This window comes from Megalobrama amblycephala, linkage group LG22 (assembly GCF_018812025.1).
Source record: "Megalobrama amblycephala isolate DHTTF-2021 linkage group LG22, ASM1881202v1, whole genome shotgun sequence".
NCBI classification, from domain to species: Eukaryota; Metazoa; Chordata; class Actinopteri; order Cypriniformes; family Xenocyprididae; genus Megalobrama; species Megalobrama amblycephala.
In genome coordinates, this window is record NC_063065.1 from 30671350 (window position 1) to 30689938 (window position 18589).

General features: G+C 37.9%; 1 protein-coding gene across 6 annotated transcripts in view; it reads right to left on the reverse strand.

Annotated features, from left to right (window-relative positions):
• Positions 1-18589, reverse strand: part of LOC125258346 (piezo-type mechanosensitive ion channel component 2) — a 118273-nt gene that overhangs the window by 21043 nt on the left and 78641 nt on the right. For all 6 annotated transcript variants that reach the window (XM_048175244.1, XM_048175242.1, XM_048175243.1 and 3 more), the window contains 17 exons: positions 17353-17501; positions 17062-17235; positions 15213-15430; positions 12581-12741; positions 12321-12497; positions 12123-12245; positions 11451-11651; positions 10379-10583; positions 9943-10044; positions 8968-9133; positions 5947-6190; positions 5572-5668; positions 4288-4453; positions 3933-4022; positions 2998-3122; positions 1980-2051; positions 1038-1141 (listed from right to left, as the gene is read on the reverse strand). In XM_048175244.1, the coding sequence (XP_048031201.1) occupies positions 1038-1141; positions 1980-2051; positions 2998-3122; positions 3933-4022; positions 4288-4453; positions 5572-5668; positions 5947-6190; positions 8968-9133; positions 9943-10044; positions 10379-10583; positions 11451-11651; positions 12123-12245; positions 12321-12497; positions 12581-12741; positions 15213-15430; positions 17062-17235; positions 17353-17501 (2574 nt within the window). The remainder of the gene's footprint in view (positions 1-1037; positions 1142-1979; positions 2052-2997; positions 3123-3932; positions 4023-4287; positions 4454-5571; positions 5669-5946; positions 6191-8967; positions 9134-9942; positions 10045-10378; positions 10584-11450; positions 11652-12122; positions 12246-12320; positions 12498-12580; positions 12742-15212; positions 15431-17061; positions 17236-17352; positions 17502-18589) is intronic.

An 18589-nucleotide genomic window follows, 5' to 3' on the forward strand; every position in this document is an offset into this window, starting at 1 on the left:
TCCCAGGAAAACCTCAGAGATCACATGCATCGAGGGCTGGATGATATACACACTGAATATACAGATTAATATTCTTCAGTCTTTCATCTGTATCTACACATTTTGACCAGTGTGACTCACATTATGACAAACACTTGCCAGGTTTTGAAGGATGAATTAGATGTTTTGGGTGACTGACTACATTTTGCAGGCGTGTGACAGACTTCTGATGTTCCAGCAAACTTCTAGTTCAGAGAGAGTTAAGGCTGTTCGAAAAATGTGCCAAAGTGATTGAGAAAAACTGATAAACATCTTGCCATCATCACACTTTCATACTATCAAGGACAAAGCGTCTGATAACATTAGCAGCATTATCTGAAATATCTCCTGAATCTGTCATATATCAGCCAGCCCTGCTGCAATCTGCTGCAAAACACACTGCATTTCCTTGGCATGCACTGCACCGGATCTGCTGTGTTCACAGATTGACGTGCAACCGTAATCATCTGATCTCCATCTGCTCTCCAGTTCAACCAGCGCAAGAGGTCAGAGCCGTAAATGCATGTATATTGTGCAACTGGGCAGCAGGAAAATGCAGTGGAGCAGAAGGGCCATCGATGAGGACAGAGCCGACACACACTACAGCACACAGGGAGAGAGAGATATATCAGGCATTGTGAAGTACCTTGGCTGCCCTGATTACATACTGCAGTACAGTTTTGGGCAGTTTAATGACAGACTTTGGTAAAGCCAGCAAAGCAGAGGCAAACTTTCGGATAGCTCTCTACAAGAGACGACAGAGCAGATTGAGTTAGTCGCTACTGCTGTTGCCGCTCTTCCACGCAGGAAGAGAGCAGTTAGTGGTCTGCTAAATAATGAAACATTGTTTAGTGCTGAGGGAACAAAACAAGAACACATTGAAGAAAACATTTCATACCACAGAGCCGTTTAGGTTACACGCATTTTTGTTGGGAACGACACAATGAAGCACAATGTTACAAGACCTAACCTAAAACGGGGATATTAATGGAGCACACTGACGTTTCTGCAATATTTACCTGGAACGCTGATCTTTTGGGAGGATCTTCATCCTTTTTGTCCTCCTCTTCCTCCTCTTCCTCACTGTCGGTCTCAAATAAGTAATAATTGCCACTTCGAACCACTAAAAGAGGAAACAATCACACAGCACTTCCTTTGAAGCTGGGCTATCATCATTAACTGGAACAATTAAAAACGGTTAATAAAATAAAATAATAAATAAATAAACAAGCAAATAAAATAAAATAAAATTTGATGAAAAACAAACTAAACAAAAATTAGAAATGTTGCTTTGGCAATAAACTGAAATAAGTTTAAGTTGAAGCACTACAATTTTAAACTAAAACTAAAACAAAAATAAATTAAACCTAAATAGCATTATTAAAAAATAAAAACATAAAATGATGAAAGCACAAAATGAAATGACTAAAAATTAAATTTAACATGAAAATATAAAAATAAAAGCTAACTCAAAATATTAAAAGCATAATAAAAGTTATTATAAAAAAGTATTATGATAAAAATATATATTAAGAAGACTATTAAAATAATTTGTCTTAAAATTAAAATCCTTTAATTATTTTTGGAATACCCAGAGGAAAATTTAGACTTATTTAATTTTTTTTATTTTTTTTTTTATTTCCTTTAAAAACAGAAACAAATGATGCTTTGATGTGAAATAACTGAGTTCACATTGAGATCTCTTTTGTGATCTTTTTGTTTTCTGATGGTCTTTTATGAAATCTGAGCTCAATGTGGGACATTGTTGAGATCTCTGAGATTAGTGCATCTTTTTCTGTTGTCTAGAATAAACAGTTGAGACATCAAAGAGATCTCATGTTTTTTTTCCATTTCCCATGTGAATCTGAACTGCAGTATTCATCCGAATGGTATCAGATCAACATTAGGATCTTGTGAAATCATTTTTAATTCTGAACATGCAGAGATCAGGAGACACTAACTGGACGCATGATCGACCCACGGCTTCCACCACTGCTTCCTCTTGCCTTTCTTCTTCTGTTTTCTGGCCTCTCCTGTAATGTTCCACGACACACACACACACACACACACACACACACACACACACAAAATACACAGAAACATTAAAACCATTTGAAAGAGCACACATTTACTCTGAGGTCTGGAATGTGTGTTTCATGTGTTTCAGATGTGATTGTAATGCATTTAACGCCGCTGTTAATCGCAGGCACTTGTGGAATTTATGAGGCTTCAGTCCGCTGACGTGTGTCTGAAACACTCAAACGTGTGTAGGACAAGACGCTTTTTATTTTGAGTTTATGTGAATTAAATATATTCTAATTATTGATAGATTTATTGTGCATTTTGTCTATGAATTACTAATATCACAATTAAATGAATATTGAATTATACTTTTTTTAATAAATGTAATATTTGATCAATTTAATTCTGTTTATAGTACAGTGAACAAAATATTCAGCTGAAAGAGTCTCTTCTGCACAAAAATTTGATCAAAAATACAGTAAAACAGTGAAATATTATTCCAGTGTAAATCAGCTGTTTTCTATGTGAATATATAGTAAAGTGTAATTTATTCCTGTGATCAAAGCTGAATTTTCAGCATCATTACTCCAGTCTTCAGTGTCACATGATCCTTCAGAAATCATTCTGATATGATGATTTGATGCTCAAGAAACATTTATGATTATTATCAATGTTAAAAACAAACTGTCATACATTTTATTTTTCAGGATTCTTTGATTAATAGAAAGTTTAAAAGCACAGCATTTATTTGAAATATAAATCTTTTGTAACATTATAACTGTCTTTACTGTCACTTTTGATCAATTTAATGCATGTTTGGTGTAAAAAAAGAAAAATAATTACTGACTCTAAACTTTTAAAAGGAGCTTGAGATGAGAAAACATGATTTTTTTGCGTTCAGCAGTAATGTTTTCATGTGAAAATGTGAAAACTGCTCTCAAATGCTCATGTAAATACCTTCATCATCATCCTCCTCTTCCTCCTTCACTACTGAGTGACTTTCCCCACTTTCCTGAGCCAAAGACAACATCCTCTCTTTCCCCCTCTTAAACTTCTGCTGTCGGCTCTTGATGCGGTCCATCCTGAGAGGAAAGAGGATGATGGTTTTGTTTTTTAATAATTCAGCTTGAGTTGACCTAATTTAGCTTTTCCCTTGAGCACAATTAGAGTATGACTGAAGATAAAGAGAGTTTGAGAGTGTCAGACAAGCCTGAGATTTCACTGCAGATGTGACCTACTAACACACTGTTACACCTGTGCAGCAAGAAAACAGGCGGTAAAGATGCTGAAAAAAGTATGGGAAACATTGTGATTTGATGGATCTGCACATTTAAAGATGACCTAATAAACCCTTTCTCAAAGTCTTGATGTTGTTTTTGGGCTCTACTAGATTGAATGTTGATTATTCTCCTCATATTCTCCATTGTTCAGCTCCTCTCTTCCCAGTCTGTCAGTAACGCTCTGTTTAGTTCCTGTCTCTATGAAGCCCCTCCTTCTGAAAAGCACAATGTGCTCTGATTGGTCGGCTGGAGAAGTGTGTTGTGATTGGTGTTTGGGAAATGTCCCACCCCTTACCATAACCTCCACACTACTAACTAACTCAAGCAGGCCCCGCCCCTTTATTCTGCATATGAATTATTTAAATGAGGAATATTGTGAAGAAACTCAAGATGGAGTTCAGAAACACTGATATAGAGAAGAACTGGAGCTCAAACAGCAACATTACACACTGAAGAAAGATGAACATGGAGAAAAGCAGAATAGATGTTTTTAAGAACCAATAAGCAGCCATCTATCTCATTTATGTGTGTTCATGCATCTATAAGCAGCACATGACTTCATCTGACTGTATGAATAAGAACGAGTCCCACACTGAGCCTTCATGAACTCACTGTCTCTTCAGCAGATCCATGGACTTCTTCTCTTCTTCTATTCTGGCTTTCACTGCCTTCACAATGGTCGCCTGAAACAACTCCGCTCCTCTGACGGATGAGAAACAAACAAACAGTCTGAATATATCCATGATGCCCTCATAATAAAAATATTGCATTCTGAAATATGGAGCAGTTTCAAATCAAATGAGTGTTTTTATACACGTATCAAAGCATCATCAAGTGATTTTGTTTATTTAATGAAGCGGTCATTGATATTTCCTCGATGTTAAATTAAAATAACCCAGACCGCTCTGGTTACACTCGCACAGGCACAAATGAAAAGCAAACAGCAGGAGCCGGAGGATGTGTGTACCTGGAGGCCAGGACCTGAGAGGAACGGATGTCGGCCACAACATGCAGGAAGTAGTAGCTCATGAACACTCGCCTCTGCAGCAGCAGGAACGCGAAGCAGATGCTGTCCCAGATGATCCCGGCCTCGTCACTCGGCAACTCACACTGTTTGTGTGCGTGCTGCTCCGCTGCGGACACGGCACGATCATCAGAGCATTGAAACCAGCTGATAATCAACCTCTAGAAGCTTCTCAGTCTCTTTTGGCCGATTTCAGTTGCTTTTGTTTGTTTGTTGCAAATACTCTGACAGACAATGCGGCCCATCAACTGTTCATCTATTTAAAGGATTAGTTCACTTCAGAGTGAAAATTTCCTGATAATTTACTCTCCTCCATGTCATCCAAGATGTTCATGTCTTTCTTTCTTCAGTGGAAAAGAAATTAAGAGGAAAACATTCCAGGATTTTTCTCCATATAGTGGACTTCACTGGGGTTCAACGGGTTGAAGGTCCAAATGTCAGTTTCAGTGCAGCTTCAAAGAGCTCTACATGATCCCAGACGAGGAATAAGAGTCTCATCTAGAGAAACCATCGGCCATTTTCTAAAAAAATAAACATTATATACTTTTTAACCACAAATGCTCGTCTTTCACTGCTCTGTGATGCTCCACGCATGACGTAATCATGTTGGAAAGGTCACGCGTGACGTAGGCGGAAGTACAGATCCAGTGTTTACACAGCGAACGTCAAAGACCCTTTACAAAAAAAGGTAAAACAACGATGTTGGACAATTCCACCTACGTCACGCGTGACCTTTCCAACATGATTGCGTCATGCGTGGAGCATCACAGAGCAGTGCAAGACGAGCATTTGTGGTTATAAAGTATATAATGTTTATTTTTTTAGAAAATGTCCGATGGTTTCTCTAGATAAGACTCTTATTCCTCGTCTGGGATCATGTAGAGCTCTTTGAAGCTGCACTGAAACTGACATTTGGACCTTCAACCCGTTGAACCCCAGTGAAGTCCACTATATGGAGAAAAATCCTGGAATGTTTTCCTTCATTTCTTTTCCACTGAAGAAAGAGAGACATGGAGGAGAGTGAATTATCAGGAAATTCTCACTCTGAAGTGAACTAATCCTTTAAGAACACTTAATAAAATGCATCTAATAGTTTTCAGCATTAAAAAAATGGCATTTATGGAACTGATGCTTTAAAAAATAGTCATGGGACACAAAATGTGGAATGAATGTAGAAAGTGAGCCTTCGATTCTGTGAAGCAAACAGGAAATGAAGGCATAACTTACGTTTTGAATATCCTTTTATAGTGCAGGCCAGACTGAACAACTGGATCAGCCAGCAGTGATTCGCCACCAGCGCTTTTATATATCCACAGGCCGCTATCTGAGAGCCAGGAGAACACAAACCATCATGACATCCAGCTACAAATATCCAAAACCATTTCTGTGAAATCTCAAATGTTGGATGAACCTCTTTGAAAGAGAACATACATAGTTTCCATTGTGAGATAGACTTGGGTAATTATTATTCACTTCACACCCTCTGAGTTCAGAGCATTTCTGAACGGCACAGATGTTATCATTTATGTCGGGAAATATTCAAATTAACAATCGGAATGAATCAAATTATGAATCCACGGAGCAGATTTATGAGAAACTCACTGAGAGAATGTTTTTCATGGTGATCACAAACACGTTGTACGCTATGAGGAAGTCCCAGTAATGAAGGATGCTTTTGATTGGCTTCAGTAACAGCTCGCCCCCAAAAATCAGGAAGTAGAAGCAGGCGACCAGGTAACCCATGCAGAAGATGCTGATGCGTGTGGTGCCCGTGATGAAGATGATGGTCAGGACGAACCAGAACAGGTAGCTGAACATGATCACCTTCAGCATATCCAGATACGACCTGCAGAGACCACAGAGAAAACCAAACGCCTCTTACAGATCGTACTTGTTCAAACATTTGCGGTCAGTATGATTACTTTTTTGATAGAAATTAAAGGGGATCTATTGTGCAAAATGAACTTTTATAAAGTTTTTAACACTGATTTGTGTCCACAGTTTGTCAGAACCTATTATGGTGAAAATGCACTCACTCATTTTTTTACAACTGCCAAAAATCAAAATCGTGATTACATTTTATTTTCAAAGTAAATGTCCCGAAGAAAATCGCTAAAGTCTTATATGTTTGTGATATAAGTTGCTTCACAACTGAGGGTCTTTTCAATGCTGGATTTTCAAAAAGGTTAATTCTGAAAGATCCAGCGCTTCATGCGCAAACTTCAGATCCAGACAAAGTAAGTTCACACGTTATCTTGAGTCCTTCCAAACTGCCTTTCTGAAAGAGCTTGTTGACACTCTGTGCGGTTGATGTTGTTAAAGCTACCATTGCCTCTGATCCTGCCTTCACATGATATCAGAATTATCGTAAATACAAGTTTTCTAGTTAAAAATTGCACATGAACACTCTTTGAATCCGCCCACTTGAATGCAATGAGCTTGTAATCATGACTTCATTATGAATTATGAAATTTCTGATAGCACGTGAAGGCACCAGGAGACCAGAGCTATGTTGTTATTTTTATCCCGTCATGCTCAGCATCTGCGTAATTCATAAATGTGCATTAATTATGTGCAGTACAGTCAGATGACAGAACATATAGCGCTGAATACCACTACTGACAGTTTCAGTGCTTGAGATTGTCCTGTTTTGTTGTTGCTGGAGCATGAGCTCTTGAAGCTCCGCCCTCTTCTGGAAAGGGGGCGGGAGCAGCAGCTCATTTGCATTTGAAGGGACACACACAAATACGGCGTGCTTTTGCTCAACACCAAAAATTTTAATGTTATAAAAATGGGGTATTTTGAGCTTCACAGACACATTCTGAGGACACTCATTTTACATCTTGTAATTGGGGCATAATAGGACCCGTTTAATACTTTTATTCAACAAGGACGCATTAAACTGATCAAAAGTGATGTATCTCAGTTTTCACAAAAATATGAACTGTTTTCAATATTAATCATAAATGTTTCTTGAGCAGCAAATCATCATATGCTGATGTGAGGTGAGGCCGTTATTATTTATCTCTGACCTCATGCTCAACCCCAAAACTTCTGAATGTAGCAGCGCTAGCACTTATTTTACAGTCCTGTTCCCCATGTACATATTATGTACTTAATACAGTAATTACAATAATTGGGTAATAACTAGGTACTAATCCTGAACCTACCCCTAAACCTAACCTTAACCCATGCAGTCACATTATATTAACCAGTACTTTACTCGTACTGTAAAATAAAGTGCAACCCTAACAGCAGTCCTGCTTCCCCCAGAATTACCCATATCACATTACTTGGTTATTTGGATTTATTGGAATGTTTAACTATAATAATACGTATAATGATGAAGAAGCGGAAAAACTGACTGCACTCGATATCCATTAAATTCATTACGATCAGAGCAGCAGACAGACATCGTTATGAGCAGAAAATCTCCAAATTCCTTCATCACCATCATGATTTCTAAGTGTTTGGACTGGCTGAAGCAGCAGAAAAGCTGATGGATGACTGTCCAGAGATGAGCTGCGCCGTCCTGATCTAGAGTCACTAATCATCATCTCGTTTACTCTACAATAACAAGCAGAGGAAGCTCAGCTGATCCTCAGACCACAATCTGAGACTGCAGGTTTGAAAAAGTCACCATGTGATTACAGCTGAAGTGCATTCTGGGCCGTATCAGGCGGCAGTAAAAATAATCAGAGTATTAGAGTTGCTTTAGGTTTTAAGTTCCCCATTTAACAACACAGGTTTACATGCACCCATAATGCCATTCTCATGAGATTTAGGCAACATGACTTCATGTAAACACAATAATTTGATCAAACTGATGCGACTAAACTCATAAGCGCAGTAATATATGCTGATTTTAATCACAATAAACATGCATGTGAAGACTTTAACTGCACCAGTACACTCTGATCAAGCTGTGCATGTGGTCGAGACGAACACAGAGCATGCTCAGATTCATAAACACAGCTCTGAAGAAGGTGTCACACTTTTGGGTTCATTGTGCGACATGAATATAATGCAGTAGGTCTATATTGATGGTCAAAAATCACTGAAATTAGACCGTCACTAGAAAAAAATCCAATACGTCCATAGAAATGTTTTGTATTTGATGTAAGCAGATTAAAACAGTGTCCAGAAACACGGCGTTTATGCTGTACATAATGCAGTAAAAATAACCACAATTCTTAGTGAGTAATCAGAATAATGAAACGTGCATGTAAACAGGAGTGAAGAGGTTTGTCATGCAAGTCCTTACTCTGATTAGTGGAAATAATTACATTATTGGTGCACATGTAAACGCAGTCAATATTTCAACACGCTTCCATATAGATATTTCCAACTGGAAGTAGAACTATATGTTCTTAGTTAGAGGGGGAATAACAAAAGAAATATGAACAATTTTTTTTTTTTTTTTTTAAATATGATTCATTAAAAAACGTTTTTGAGAATCAGTGGTCTGTATGAAGTTGGTGAGAAAGCACAAGGAATACAAATCCGTAATGTTGTTTTTGGACCTTTCAAAGTATTTCAAAAGATGAAATAAAAGGGTCTGGGATATAATATAGAATCAATATAGAACTGTATTTGATGAAGGTCAAAGGTCACAGGACTGACCTGCAGTGGATGAAGTCCGGCACAGGGTTGTGCTGGCTGAAGCTGGCGGCGTCCAGATCTCGACAGATCTCCACATTATCACCGGCCAGCAGCTGCACGGCCGTCACGCTCTCCTCCTCGAACACACGGCCCTGCAGCGACGCGCACAGCAGCAGCATGAAGTCATCTGCACACACACACACACACACACACACACACACACACAGGTCAGCCTCATTTTCATATTTTCTGTTTCTAGTCATTTTGTTGTGTGTGTTTTTTTAGACAGAAGCTACAAGATGTTGAATTAAATGCCAGATACAGTTTACTGTGTAACCAAAATAATAATCATAACCTGGAAATAAACAAATAAACAAGCACTTTATGCATTATGTGGGACGTTTAAATTATAAACAAGGACAAAATGGTCTGGGACTCTTATTTTGAAAGGCTTTACTAATGACAGCTGCTCATTCAAAAGACGAGGGAGATAAAAATATGCACCCTAAATCCATCTACAACACATTACAATATAAACATTGTCATAATTCACTAGTGATCATAATCAATCTGCTGGCATTCATGCAGTCTTCACTGACAAGACCGTGAAACACAACATCACCGCGTTTACTTTGAAACCGTACAGCGCTCGTATTTAAATCATCATCTTTTGAGGTTTAAAAATCACATTAGGCTGTATCCCTATTCCTGTTTTTCCTCTTAAAAACGTTCATGTTTCAAGACATTTTAAAACATTTAATTCTCACACATACTCCTAAATACAGTTCGCACACATCACATTTATTTAGTATTAGTTATTTTAGTACTTCAAATTAAACTAAACCTAAATGAGAAATGTTGCCTTGGCAGGTAGCTAAAATAACATGTTATTTCAGTTCACGTTTGATTTATTTTTAAGCAATGCAATGATAATCCTGGGAATAATTTAATTTAATTTCAACACAAATGTGCCCATGTGTTAATGTCATTACTCACAGAGGAGGAAGAGGGAGTTGGGTTTGGTGTGGAAGTCTGGGAAGTAGAGCCACTTGATGACGTTGGAGTCCATGCTGGAGGACGGGTGTCTCCACGGATAATCTGAACCAAAACAGAGACAGAAATATAGTCACGGTCATCTTGGAACTTACCTTGAAATCAACATGGACGAGCTTTTAAATGATTTATGATTTATTGCTGCACATCATCATTATTGTTTCAAATTCATTGAATCAGAATATCTTCCTCTTGCAGCATCTCTTCTCTGATGATGAGGGCGGGGCAACCTGTCACTCACATGAGATCCACCAATAGCAAACCACAACCATCCAATCAAAATCAAGCCCCGCCCTACATTTGTTCTTGTTCCTGAAGCGTTTCACTCGGATGTATGACACAATAGAGAAGAAAAGACCAGAATGCTTCAGTCGCTCACCCGTGCAGGCGGCAGGAGGGATGCCGATGCACATCAGGTACTGGAAGGCGAGCATGCAGCCCAGGAAGCAGCAATACTTGGACCAGACGTGGGCGATGGCTTTCCTCCTGCGCTGATACATCACCGCAATCAGACCGAACGCGTGCAGCATGGCATAGAAATCCATCCTCTGGCCGATCACATTCACCGCTAACAGAAAACAGGTCTGGAGCAGCAACATTCAGACAAGCGTTTCAAATTAGGATAATAATGGCTACATCTGATAGTATCACTGCACACAAATTACAATTCCATATCCATCACGTATCTCTGATCCATTACCCTAACACTATATTGTGGTTTATCTGTCTCAACAGTGTGTTGCAATCTGAGCTTCAGCAGATAATCTATTAGAGACCATCCAAGTGGGACGGGAGACTGATCAGTGTCTGGACCAAACAAACACTGGCCTCTAAAAGGGCCGAGTGTAGGACATGTTCCTGGATCAATCAAACATAGTCCTGACCCTAAATGTGACTCCAGCCCTGAGCCTTATCCTAAACCAATCCCCACAATCTCACAGGATCAACAGTTATTAATCCAGGAACATATCCACTATTTCAACATCAGACCGATTTTAAACGGCCGTTTAAAGAAATTAATACTTTTATTCATCAAGGATGCATTACATTGATCAAAACTGAATAAAGTCATTTATAATGTTACACAATATTCTATTTCAAAGTTCTTTTGAACTTTCTATTCACTAAAGAATCCTGAAAAATAAAATGTATGACAGTTTCCACAGAAATATGAAGCTGTTTTCAACATTGATAATAATCATAAATGTTTCTTGAGCATCAAATCGTCATATCAGAATGATTTCTGAAGGATCATGTGACACTGAAGATGCTGAAAATTCAGCTTTGATCACAGGAATAAATTACACTTTACTATATATTCACATAGAAAACAGCTGATTTACACTGGAATAATATTTCACTGTTTTTTTGATCAAATAAAAGCAGCTTTGGTGAGCAGAAGAGACTCTTTCAGGAACTTTTAAAGGGTAGTGTATTTAATCATTGATTACCTCAAGACCAAATTTGTAGAAGAAGTAGTTGATGAAATATTTGGCACAGTTGATGATGCCGTCGTCCAAATGGTGGCGCGTGATGTTGTGAAAAATGGTTCTTGTGACTGGAGGGGTGAGGTTGTTTTTCATACGGTAGAAATCCTGGTGACGGTAAATTGTCACCTCAAACGCCAATAAAGCCAGCATCAGTAAGTTATTCTGTGCGGGAAAAAAACAAAAGGTTAATGACGATACCACAGTGTGTAAGAGTGTATGCAGGGTTCAGAGTCACAGGTGAAGTGTGTCGTTCCAGAGGAATTACAATAATAAAGCATCTGAGCGGATGCTCTCAGTGTTTAGATGGAGGAGATAAACCCATGAATGACATATTAATATCAGCCAATGAACAATAAACTGGGTTTAGAGAATGTATTTTAGTATATATAAAAAAAGTACATACTGAACCACAAGTGCAAGTGTAAATTGGCATGATGTAATACTCGCCTATAGCTGGTAACTGTATTAGCAACGGCTTTAAATAAATAAATAATAATAATGCAAAATAATTTTTTATGGCTGGTAAGAGATATTTATGCACAGAATATTTTCTCCCACCATTGGCAGGTGTCTCCAGAACATCACTTTTAGACACTAAGCACGTGTGTTGTGTATTGTTGAGTTGGTAAGTACCCTCAGATTCTCCAGTAACGGAGAGAACTTCCTGAGACCGATCCAGTTGGCTGGATCCACCGAACCGTTGTAGAGAAGAGACTTGGCCATGTCCATCCTCTGAGCCTCTGTGTAGTTATCAGGCTTGAGGAGAGAAGCAGAGACAGTGAGATGAGCTTCTCCATCTCACACAAGTACAGATGAGGGCAAGTCTCTCACCATATTGCAGGTTTTTGAGTACGTGGAAGGGTTAATGGAGGTCAGCTGGTACAGCATTTTGCAGACGATGATGACGCAGGTCCAGATGGTGCAGACGCTGGACGCCAGCGGTCTGAACTGACTGAAAGGGAGCGCAAAGGCCCAGCTCACCAGGAACACGTAGTTAAACAGCGACACCTGAGAACAACACGTTTCTGCTGGTGATCAACCCTTTACGCACCTGGAAAAATAATCGCCACTGACTAATAAACAGTGTTCACCTCTTTGACTGAGACCCAGATGATGTAGGAGGAGACGATCTTGATGATGTGAAGCTCCAGCAGCCACCAGATGAAGAGCTGCAGCTTCTGCACATAGTCCAGGAACTTCAGGAACAGCACCGTCAGACGCTCCACCACCAGGTGCCATTTATTCCTCAGCTCTTCAGAAGAAAACAAAACATGCATTGTTATTAAAAGGCTGGTTGATTATGATTTTTTAACTTTAGTTAGTGTGTAATGTTGCTGTTTGATCATAAACAACATCTGCAAAGTTACGACGCTCAAAGTTCAATGCAAAGGAGATATTTACTTTTACAGAAATCACTGTTCACTGAAATAAGGACTACAACAAACGGCTGGTAGGGACTACAATGGTTTGTGACATCACAAACCCTAATATTTACATAAACCCCGCCCCTGAGAACACACATCAAAGGGGGCGGGGCCATGTTGGGCTGCTTTAGAGAGAGGAAGAGTTGTTGTAGTCGAGTGTTGTTGTCATGCCGTCATTTTACGCCGGACTGCTTCACAAACGAGGGTCAATTCAACACAAAAGATGAACATGACGGCACATGCTAGTGGATGAGTTGAATCAACTCCACAGCAACTACATCAATTTATCCACTAACCATTCAGAAACGTCTAAAAGTTGTAACTTCTTCCTGAGTCTCTCCATCAGTGTCGACTCCGGTTTGAACAATGTAAGGCTGAACGCTTTCGTCATTTTGGCTGCGTGAGATTCTCCAGCTTTGTTGTTGTTGAGCTGTTAAAGCTCCGCCCTCTTCTGGAGCAGCAGCTCATTTGCATTTAAAGGGACACACACAAAAACGGCGTGTTTTTGCTCACACCCAAATAGGGGCAAATTTGACAAGCTATAATAAATGATCTGTGGGGGATTTTGAGCTGAAACTTTCTGGAGACACCAGAGACTGATATTACATCTTGTGAAAAGGTCCGCTTTAAAGATCATGCTTAATACTGGACAAAAAATGTACCAAGTTAATACCATATGACTTTTGAACGTTTAGTAAATTGACATTAAATATTCAGGAATGACTCACTCCAAGATTAAGATTCAAAACTGATACTCTGAAGACTGAAAATGCGTCCCAAATTATCATTTTTACACAATATTCTAAGCCATTTTATAGTAAAAATAGTGTAAATAGTGTGTTCCCACTGAGAGAACACTTTAAATACCCAGATGATACACTTAAGGTGCATTTTAATGTAAATGTCAGTAATTGTATGTATTTTTATATTATATATATACATAAAATACATACAATTACTGTTATTTAAATTACAATTATATCTGAAAATATGATAAGATATGAAAGATATGGATAAATACTACAATAGTATATAAAACACTACTAAAATAAGGCAGGTCTGCGCTGTGTGAAAGTAACACACACCCACTGTGTACATGAGCAGAAAACATCACATTCAGGGAAGGCAGGTTTTGAAGCAGTCAGCTGGATCCAGGAGTGAAATAACGTCCTGTACACGGCAACACTCAGAGAGCCATCTGTCAACATTACGACGCAGGAGCTGTGCTGAAACATTTCAGGGAGCTCCACAAAACAGCCAATAATGGTGAAAATATTTCCAATCTCAAAACAGTCATAAAACACAGAGACCCGTAGATGAATCACAGCGACGTGTTTTTGACGTGTTTATGAAATACATAAAGCACAAGTGTTTGAGTAACAAGAGTTTAGAAAACCAAAGTTTGACCTGTTGTGGAATGTGTAACTCCACACACACACACACACACACACACACACACACACAGCTGCTACAGAAAATAGAAATGAAAAACAAAAGCATAAATTAGCTCTCAAAACTTTCGTATATAGAGAGAAATGTTGGAAATCAAATGCTTATTTCCTTTTTTGAAAGATTTTGTAAGTATATCGTCTCTTTCAGTCCATTTATAAGCAGGAATTTAATACAACGGTGTGAAAGACAGCACATCGGCTCTTCCTTAGGCCGACTGTAAAAGTGTTTACACATTAAACAAGTCTAGACATTTTTATCCCGCTCTGTTTACTCTACTGGCCCTGTCCTGCCCCGTCAGGCCAATAAAAACCTCTTCCAGTTGTATTGCTACAATGAGAGCAACCGATATGAATTCAGATTTTTATAGTGCATTTCATTCAAGCCAGGATATAGAGCAATATTTGGTCTTGTGATTTAATTTAACATGCTTAAATAACACCATCTGCAGGGATATGCTGCAGTTTCACTGCATTACTTTTAAATGAACATGAATATGTATAAAGAGCACCTATTATCTTGATGTTGTTTTTGGGCTCTAATGTTGATTATTCTCCTCATATTCTCCATTGTTCAGCTCCTCTCTTCCCAGTCTGTCAGTAACGCTCTGTTTAGTTCCTGTCTCTATGAAGCCCCTCCTTCTGAAAAGCACAATGTGCTCCGATTGGTCAGCTGGAGCAGTGTGTTGTGATTGGTGTTTGGGAAATGTCCCGCCCCTTACTATAACTGCCACACTACTAACTAACTCAACCAGGCCCTGCCCCTTTATTCTGCATATTAATTATTTAAATGAGGAATATTGGGACGTGTTTGTTCCTGGAAAAAAACTCAATCTGAAGGTCAGATCTACCTGATCCCTGGTCTGGCACTGGATCTGGCATCATCTGGCAGGTGTAGCTTTCAGAAATGACGTGTGGCTCCGAAATCTCCTCCTCGTCCATTTGTTTAAGATGCTCTTCCTCCTTCTCCAGGTCTATTCTCTCCTCAACCTCCTCCTCGTTTACGCTGGAGTTGAGCGTAGGTTTGACCATGGAGATATCCACCAGACTGCCATCCAGATGCACCAGCCTGAAAATCGAAGAAAATCATCTGTTTACGTGTGAAGAGGACAGTAATGATGAAACTGATTCACATTCATTTTTACCCAATTAAAAACCAAAAGCAGAGAGACAAATTTTTATTATATTATCTAATATACAGTACAGTCCAAAAGTTTGGAACCACTAAGATTTTTAATGTTTTTAAAAGAAGTTTCGTCTGCTCACCAAGGCTACATTTATTTAATTAAAAATACATTAAAAAACAGTAATATTGTGAAATATTATTACAATTTAAAATAACTGTGTACTATTTAAATATATTTGACAAAGTAATTTATTCCTGTGATCAAAGCTGAATTTTCAGCATCATTACTCCAGTCTTCAGTGTCACATGATCCTTCAGAAATCATTCTGATATGCTGATCTGCTGCTCAAGAAACATTTAATGTGTACAATTGTACAAAATATTTGTGTACAATATTTTTTTTCAGGATTATTTGATGAATAGAAAGTTCAAAAGAACAGTGTTTATCTGAAATCTAATCTTTTGTAACATTATAAATGTCTTTACTGCCACTTTTGATTGATTTAATGCATCCTTGCTGAATAAAAGTATTCATTTCTTTAATTTCTTTTCAAAAAAATAAAAATAAAAATTCTTACTGACCCCAAACTTTTGAACGGTAGTGTATAATGCTACAGAAGCTTTGTATTTCAGATAAATGCTGTTCTTTTGAACTTTATATTCATCAAGGAATCCTGAAAAAAAAAGTACACAACTGTTTTCAACATTGAAAATAATCATAAATGTTTCTTGAGCAGCAGATCAGCATATTAGAATGATTTCTGAAGGATCATGTGACACTGAAGACTGGAGTAACGATGCTGAAAATTCAGCTTTGATCACAGGAATAAATTACTTTGTCAAATATATTCAAATAGTACACAGTTATTTTAAATTGTAATAATATTTCACAATATTACTGTTTTTTACTGTATTTTTAATTAAATAAATGTAGCCTTGGTGAGCAGACGAAACTTCTTTTAAAAACATTAAAAATCTTAGTGGTTCCAAACTTTGGACTGTACTGTATATATATTTATATGAAAATGAAACATGAACAAAACAGAATCAAATCAATGCAATAAAATTAATCTTAAGCACAAAATGAATGATCGTGACAGGCCTACTGATGAGATCAAAACTGAGCCTTCTGGCCATCAGGCAACCTGCACATTATCAGAGACACACAATCCCAGCTGTTTGCTGGTGGCAGGATTATTTACTCTAGGGAAATCCTGGCGGAAGAACTTATGGAGTCTGCAACTTGTAAGAAGATCTGTTTTTCAGCAACACAATGACCCCAAACATGACGCTAAAGCTTCCAGCGTCACAGGAGTGCTTTAGAAGCAACATTATTAATTTCCTGGAGTCCAAGTCCAGATCTCAGTCCAGCTGAGAACGTAAGGCTGGACTTGAAAAGGCTGTCAACTCACAATCTCCAGTCTGAGCTTGAGCAGCTCTGTAAAGAACAATAGGGAAACAGCTGCAGAGGCCAGATGTGCAAAGCCCACAGACGCCCCTCCACACCGACCATAAGATGCATCCTGACGGTGGTGAACACTTTCATTTTGTGATTTAAACAAGCAGCACTGTACCTGGAGATAGTGCTCTTCTGTTTGTCGGCCACAGATTTGATGTCGGTGAGCTCCAGGAAGCGCTCGTGGAAGTAGTGCAGATGCAGGATACAAACCAGCAGGAAAGAAGTGGGAATGAAGATCCGTGTGAACAGAGCAGGAACAGAGAATTTCTCCAGACCGAGATCTTCCAGCCTGCACAGATGATGAGTTCAGTTACGACACCAAAATCTGTCATATTGTAAACACATCAGACGAGGCATCATAACTGCACAAACATCAGTCTCTATGGGAGACGTCTTAAATGCATACTTCTCTCTGCTCATGCCAGTCATGTTGGACCACACATTTATGGAGGACTCGAACTGGAACGTGTAGACCAGAATAAGCACCAGCATGGTGTAGACCACCACTGACATCCAGAAGTACTTCAACATCCATCGCCACCGCTCATAGTGCAGCTGAAACAAGAGCCGAACTATACGTTAACTGGCTTTAATTACAATGATATGTGCAGCTACAGACAGACAGAAGACAAAAACAAACAAATTCATGATAAACAAACAAAAAACAAATAGACGAGACAAACAAAACATATGATAAACAAAACAAGATAAACAAAAGATGATAGACAAACAAAAACAAACAAATGGACGATAAACAAACAAAAACAAATAGATGATAGACAAATACAAACAAACAAATGGATGATAAACAAACAAAACTAATAGAGGATAGACAAACAAAAAACAAATAGATGAGACAAACCCAAACAAAAAAAACAAATGGATGATAAACCAAAAATAGCTGATAGACAAACAAAACAAACAAAAGAATGATAAACAAACAAAACAAATAGATTATAGACAAACAAAAACAAACAAATGATAAATAAACCCCAAAAAAGTATAGACAAAAACAGACGGATGATAAATGAACAGAAAAACAAATAGATGACAAACAAACAAAACAAAAAAAGGATGATAAACAAACAAAACTCAAATAGACGAGACAAACAAGACATGATAAATAAAACAAAAACAAAAGATGATAGACAAACAAAAACAGACGGATGTTAAACAAAAAACAAATAGATGATAGACAAACAAACAAAACAAAAAAAGGATGATAAACAAACAAAACTCAAATAGACGAGACAAACAAAACATGATAAACAAAACCAAAAACAAAAAGATGACAAACAAAAACAGACGGATGATAAACGAAAAAAACAAACAAATAGATGATAGACAAACAAAAAAGACAATAAACAAACAAAACACAAATGGACGAGATAGACAAAACATGATAAACAAAACAAAAACAAAAAGATGATAGACAAACAAAAACAGACGGATGATAAACAAACAAAACTAATAGAGGATAGACAAACAAAACAAACAAATGGATGTCAAACAAACAAAACTAATAGAGGATAGACAAACAAAACAAACAAATGGATGTCAAACAAACAAAACTAATAGAGGATAGACAAACAAAACAAACAAATGGATGTCAAACAAACAAAACTAATAGAGGATAATAGAGG